This window comes from Poecilia reticulata, linkage group LG1 (genome assembly GCF_000633615.1).
Source record: "Poecilia reticulata strain Guanapo linkage group LG1, Guppy_female_1.0+MT, whole genome shotgun sequence".
In the NCBI taxonomy this organism is placed as follows: Eukaryota; Metazoa; Chordata; class Actinopteri; order Cyprinodontiformes; family Poeciliidae; genus Poecilia; species Poecilia reticulata.
In genome coordinates, this window is record NC_024331.1 from 7,322,724 (window position 1) to 7,329,066 (window position 6,343).

General features: G+C 35.7%; 1 protein-coding gene across 2 annotated transcripts; it reads right to left on the reverse strand.

Annotated features, from left to right (window-relative positions):
• Positions 1–2,465: 2,465 nt before the first annotated feature.
• On the reverse strand, positions 2,466–5,653 carry LOC103469850 (erythroblast NAD(P)(+)--arginine ADP-ribosyltransferase-like). 2 transcript variants are annotated; one of them, XM_008417962.2, is made up of 3 exons: positions 5,041–5,653; positions 4,873–4,957; positions 2,466–3,708 (listed from the first exon to the last, which is right to left on the reverse strand). In XM_008417962.2, exons 2-3 carry the CDS (start codon positions 4,945–4,947, stop codon positions 2,959–2,961), a joined length of 825 nt encoding a protein of 274 aa, XP_008416184.1. In that variant the 5' UTR covers positions 4,948–4,957; positions 5,041–5,653; the 3' UTR covers positions 2,466–2,958. The 2 variants fall into 2 exon arrangements, with proteins under 2 accessions (XP_008416184.1, XP_008416099.1); XM_008417877.2 differs by having other exon boundaries at positions 5,035–5,653.
• Between the last annotated feature and the right edge of the window lie 690 nt (positions 5,654–6,343).

Here is a 6,343-nt window from a genome sequence, read left to right on the forward strand (position 1 = left end):
ACATAGATCTATGTTTCTAGCAATAATTATGAGAATGAATGGGTGTGTTGAGTTAATGAACCGTTTAGGATGTGACACTGTGTGTTTTAAGTACTTTGCTTTTTCCACAATATTCTAATTCTCCAAAATACTGAATTCTGGGTTTCTATTACCTATCCATAATAACTAATACTACAAAAAATAAAGAATTGGAATATTCCACTCAATATTTAATAAATATGCATAATATATAAATGTCACTTTGAGTGAAAAAAAAAAATACTTTTTTATGATAGAAGTATCTGCATGTTTATTGTCATAGAGTTCTGAAGTTTCTTTAAARTTTCAGCAGATGGCAGCACAGTCTTAGGAATGTTGACAGGGATTTAATGTCCAGTATTTAAATTGCCTCATCAGCTACAGCCAACACAGGGCCCACAGACACCAGGAAGTCCTCACAGATCACATGACTTACCCAGAGGTCACATCCTAAAAGAAACACTCAACATCACTGAGCTAGGTGGAACTATATTTCTGTTAATTGTGTGCTTTTTTACCCGCAAGTACCTTTTAAATTACGTACACAATGATACGGAGCCCCCTAGGGGACATACGGAGAAAATTATCTTTTGCGTTCCCTCGCAATATGCTTATATAAATATTTGCTGGTCTATTTTGTATACAGTCACAAAATCACAAATGTCTATTTAAAATGTCAAATATATATGGTACACATATGAAGAGCCTCCATGAAAACATGTTTATTCTTAACTCTGGTGCAAAAAATTAATTGAAAATCGATTTATTCACTACATGTTTATGTCTGTTTGTGTCAGGTTGACACAAAGAAATGTGAAAACGGCCCTTTAAACCATTCAGACTAGCAACACAAGAGAGACACAATCAAAACTAAATAAATATTCCAAGTAGTATTTTTTTATTTCTTTCATTTTTACGGAAAGTATCACAGGTTTGTGGTGCATTTCTATCCTAAAGTATAAGATATAAAACTTCAGATATCTCACGAGATATTAACATGCATGGAAAACTTTACGAAAACTTTATATAATAGCAGAAAGTAYGACGGTCACCGTAAGAAAGGCTTACAGTATTCAGTTATGTCGCATGAACTGGTCAGTACATTATTTCCAGAGAAGGCAAAACCTATTGCGAGGGGACGCAAAAGAAAAAAAACAATCCCCCATGTCACCTAGGGGGCTCCGTGCAATGAAAATATTCAAGATAAATATTTTAAAAACAAAATGTGTCTTATTGGAGGATTTTCAACAGCTTCGCAGGAACAACTTATTAAGGATTCTGCTTGATGGTAAAACATTTATTTCACTCCCTATCATGCACAATTTAAAAACATGTCATGGATTTATTGGTGATTCTGTCTAAACACTAGTTTGAACTAATTTGAATTGTTTTAAAACAGATGCTGTTAATTACCTTGCCATAAAGGAGACAAAATCTTGTTTCCAAAAATTATTGTGAATTAGCAATTTTTTCCCAAGRAAAAATAAATAAAGGAACACAAAGTTTGAACTCAAATTCACACGTCTACACTKTAGTTATATTTTTACATTGCATTTATTCAGTGCAGCACTTTTGTCAATGAAAGGCCATTTTGAAAATTACATCAAGTCACGTCTCACTACGTTGCTTTCAGTAGGTGGCGCCCTCTCGTTGCACGAACCAAGTTTTCAGAAAGGCTKGGGGAATAAAAAAAGTTTTGTCAGCACATTTTGCTCCCGTGCTCATCAGAGTCAGCCGTAATTATTTGTAAAAGTTAAGAGAACTYGGCTTCCTATTTTGTGTTTTGTGCACTGCATTCCTTAACATATTTACGTTTAGGTGTTTCACAACATGGAAGTCTAATAATGAGAATGCTAACATTCTCATTATTAGAAATTTGAATGAGGAAAACCGAAYAACAAGCTGTGTCAGAGCTGTTGAGTTTAACGGGGGTCTTATTTTTTTGTTTGCTGAAGATGGTGTGAAAACATAACTTCCTGTGAGAAACCATGTCATTTCAAAAGAATGTCTGGGCACTACGTTTTCTAAAAAGTAGTCACAATGGAAACTTTTTATTTGTGTGTGAGAGCAGTGGGTGGGTGATGGTACAGGGGCGTTTCAAGAAATTGGGGTTTGCGCAATATGTGGTTGAAAAGAAAAGAGGCATTAGATGTAAAAGTAATATTCATATTTTGTCACAAATGTAGTAATTATTAATCATGAATTTTTCTTTTTATATAATTTTGTGATAAAAACACTTCTCTCTACCAGCTTTTCAAATTTAGACACCAATTAGCTTTTCACCCATTATTCTGGGATAGCAGCGTTTCGGTACAGCTCCCACATTCTTGCCCATTTTCTTTTTTCTCTCTGGCTGTTAGACTTTATTTTATTTAGGGGTGAAAGGAGTTGAACACTTTTCAGAAAAAAACTAACTTTTATTTTCACCTTACTAATTCAAGCTGAAGCCTGTACAAAAATATGAAACCGGTTTATCAAAGCTCAAAGGCAATTTATTTARCTTACAGAATGGATTAAAACTTGAATGATTCTTAAAMWTTTTTMATGTATTTTACAGACTTTACCAACACAATACTACTGATAAAAACATGTACAAAATKATTGTCTTCTGAAAAATATATCCCCAKGCAGTAAAAACCTCCCAACTCTTTCATTTTCCAGATGATGGATTAAACAGCACTTTTTGACATGTTCCAGGCTTGTCGGGATGTTGTTTTAAAGCTTAACCCTCCTTTAATCCTCCCCACAAACCGGACTTGATTTTCCTTTGGGGGTCATGATCCTGTGTATTCACACACAAAAAAAAACATCTGCAAGTCCATCACTTTGATGTGATTTTTGTGAATAACATTGTTTTAAAATGCCAGAAGTGTAAATTTAGATTAAAATACATGGTTACGTAATTACGGGTTTGAAAGAGAGAAAGAGAAAAAAAAACAATCACCAAAGTGTTTGTTCTGTAATTTGGCAGTCAAGATTGCTTTGGACACCGGTGCTATTCAGAATGTAAACAGTCTTACAGTCGGAAAGTCGTTTGATGGGTTTATCTTTGCTGATTATTTTGAACGTCTCATAAGGTGGAATGAGCACCTCTTGCTCTCTGTCTCCGAGCTTTGGGTATTTTTTCAAATAAGCCCCGTGGCAGGTTCTAATTTTAAAGCATGTAGTCTCACCAAAGTTTGTCAGAGTTGACAAGTTGGAGGTAGAGGTGAAAGTGCCAAACCGAATCACTTTGCTGACAACGCCAGAGAACGTGGATTTGGTTCTGCGGAAAGTTGTGCGACATTTACTGTCACTGGTTTTGAGGATCTGTATCGCTCTGGTCAGCCAGAAATGAAGAGAATGGAACGGAAAGGTCGAACCGTACTGTGTTCTGTTGGTCCGKACTGCTTCGTTGAACGTCTTATAGACATTTTCTGGTCCTCCTGCTGTGTACGCACAAATTGCTTGCAGGTGATCTTTTGTTAAAGCCTCATCTCCTCTCTTTCTTTCTTTGATTTTCTTCTTTGCGCACTTTTCCGCTGCTTCCCACATTGTTTTGAAGTCCTTCCTCATTTCCTTTTTCAAGTATGTGCCCTTGACCTTTGCTTCCATCTTTGTGGCGCAGGTAGARTACATGTCATCAACTGAATTGTCAACCATGTCCAGSGGGATGGACTGATCATCTTGTGTAATGAAGGTGCCAGAGATCTAGAGGGAAAGAGAGAAAAATTGTAAATCCAAATGAAAAATTGTAAATCCAAAATTGTAAATCCAAACGTGGAAGCAAATATGTATTTGCTTCCACGTTTTTCAGAATATTAACTCAGATGGGGAAAAAAAAATCATCAGGGTAATCACTTCCTAGTTAAGGACCAAGTCTTCATGAACCAAAATAGATACATTTAGCGTAGTTTTAATTATAACATAACCCCTTTGTGGCATTTTGCTGTGAATTTGCCTCAAGCAAAGTTTTCATACCAGTGATGCCTGTTGACGCATATTCTATACATACCATCGATCGCACTGGAAGCTCTTTCTACCTTCTGCTAGTCATTCTTATGCTCAATTATATCTAAGCTAGCTAATTTCCACCTAAATATGTATTTATTGCATGTGCTATTTTCAAATGAAAAACTACWGAGAATCTGACAAACATGTATTTTTTGATTATTTTTAAATTAGTGATTTAGTATTGAGTTGAAGGCAAAAAAAATGTTGACTAGTGCATTTTCTAAGAGCGCCAAGGTATGAAAGGATTTCATGGTTTCAGGAACCGTAACAGTAAAGATGKGCATTTGTTGTATGAGTCAGTGTTATTGAGGGAAAAATGGATCTTTCATCAAAGAACTGTAATTTCTTGCGAAAACAAAAAAACTGATTGCAAACCCTAAAAATTTACAGCATGGTATGGACATTGGGGCAGTTTCTTTTACATTTTGGACTCTTTCTACTCCTGATTCCACATGAGTACTTATTAATATATGTTAAAAAATCAAAAGCTACCATTATGTTTTATTTAGTGGTTCAATTACGCTATATTATGTAAGTGGTGCGCACAAGCAGCCTATCTGATTATGAGTAATTTTAGTATTTGTGTTTGTGGGGGTTCTGCCTGTATGCAAAGACAGATATATTTAATGCAGTGAACATTCTAAAATACTGTGTTGACGTTTTTTGTCCAATATCATCCATTAATACCCAACAGTTTGGTTCTGACTCATTCTTGGCTTTTTGTGATCACTATTTTGACATTTGTCAGTGATTACAGCATCAAGGAGAAGTGCATATGTTACATTCTTGATATCTAGATATAGACTCTGAAATAAATTATATTTTACACTAGAACACCAACCAAACAGAAGCTCCACTTACCTTACGGGCGCATARAGGAAGCATCCAACCAAGCAGCAAATACAGAGAACCAAAAACCAGCATGTTGGTCTTCATGACTGCAGTCCTGCAAGAATAAGTCCAGACATATAAAAACTGACATATGACTATAAAAACCAAACATACAAACAAAATGTAATTTACCCCTACACCAATCAGAGGTTTCTGAGATGACTAAGGGTTGTAACTCTCTCTCTCTCTCTCTCTGACGTAGTCTTCCAGTTGTCTCATACTAATTGAAGTAAAAACAAAAAAAAAGCATTGTTAGTTTTGGCAACATAAGCGAATAAGTTTGGAATAAGTAATAATATCTTAGTGAGTCTCCAAACCAAACTGTATTTAAAGCTATTGTCATGGGCAAGTAGAAATAAAATGTAYATTGCTTTGAGAAACACATCTAATCACATTCATGTGGTCGAAACAAGCAGGAAGTGTCCTTAAAAATATGCAGAAATGACAGGAAGTTTAACAGCATCTCTATGGAGACTATAAACATTACTGGCAAAAGTTGTTACAAAACTTCAGCATGTGTTAAATCAGCAGATTGACAAATCATTTTGTTACAATCAGTAACTATTATTAGTCTCACATACTAAAAGTTAGCTTTAACTTTTTAGTTGATTTAGAAAGCAAAATCTACTATAAAAGCTGAAAAGCTGGGTGGATTTACTAAGGCTTGCATCTGCCTCGTATGTCTACAAAGTGAAGTTCTGTCCATCTTTATATCCACTCACACCTGAAAATTGTGATAATTTTTGCGCACAACCTAAGAGACGTGTCACACATGCACACATTCGCGACACGCAACCTTCCCTTAAAGGAAATGAGGTTAATTTGAACAAGAAAGGTGATGCATCTGTGCATCAGCGACTTGCAGCTRTAAGCCGACAAACCAAAGTGTTACATTACAAAGGAAACTTTATCATCACTGTCAGTAACCAAACCAAAGTTAAGATGTGCACACGGTGACTCGAGGCGTGAACTAGTCAATTTGAGAATTTCAGTTTGAGAATTTCAGTTCTGCTCTGAGAAATGCGCCRAAGCGACTGAGGAAAAACTGTAACACGGAGGTCCTTTTTCTGACAGGCAGGAAAAGATGCAYAGAAAGAATATGATAGTGTGATTTTACAATCCCAGCAGATGGCAGCATTGTTAAGCGATTTTGTTTTCCCTTTTCTACGACGTTCTCAACACATAAACCTCGAGGAGGGGGGAATGCTGTTTGCTTACTTTAAATTGATTTTTAGTTTAGGTTGCAAATACAAATCGATTTCAAGGATAATGTCAGCCCCGTTACGGCGATCCTCTTAATACCGATAGAAGCCTAAGAATAGAATAAAGGAGGGAATAAAAGTTGTTTTTTGTGAAAGAAATGAAAATGTTACATATAGATGTGTGAAGAGGGACTCGGGGTATTTTATCTGAGAAAGAAAACGGTAGAAAGACAAATGTG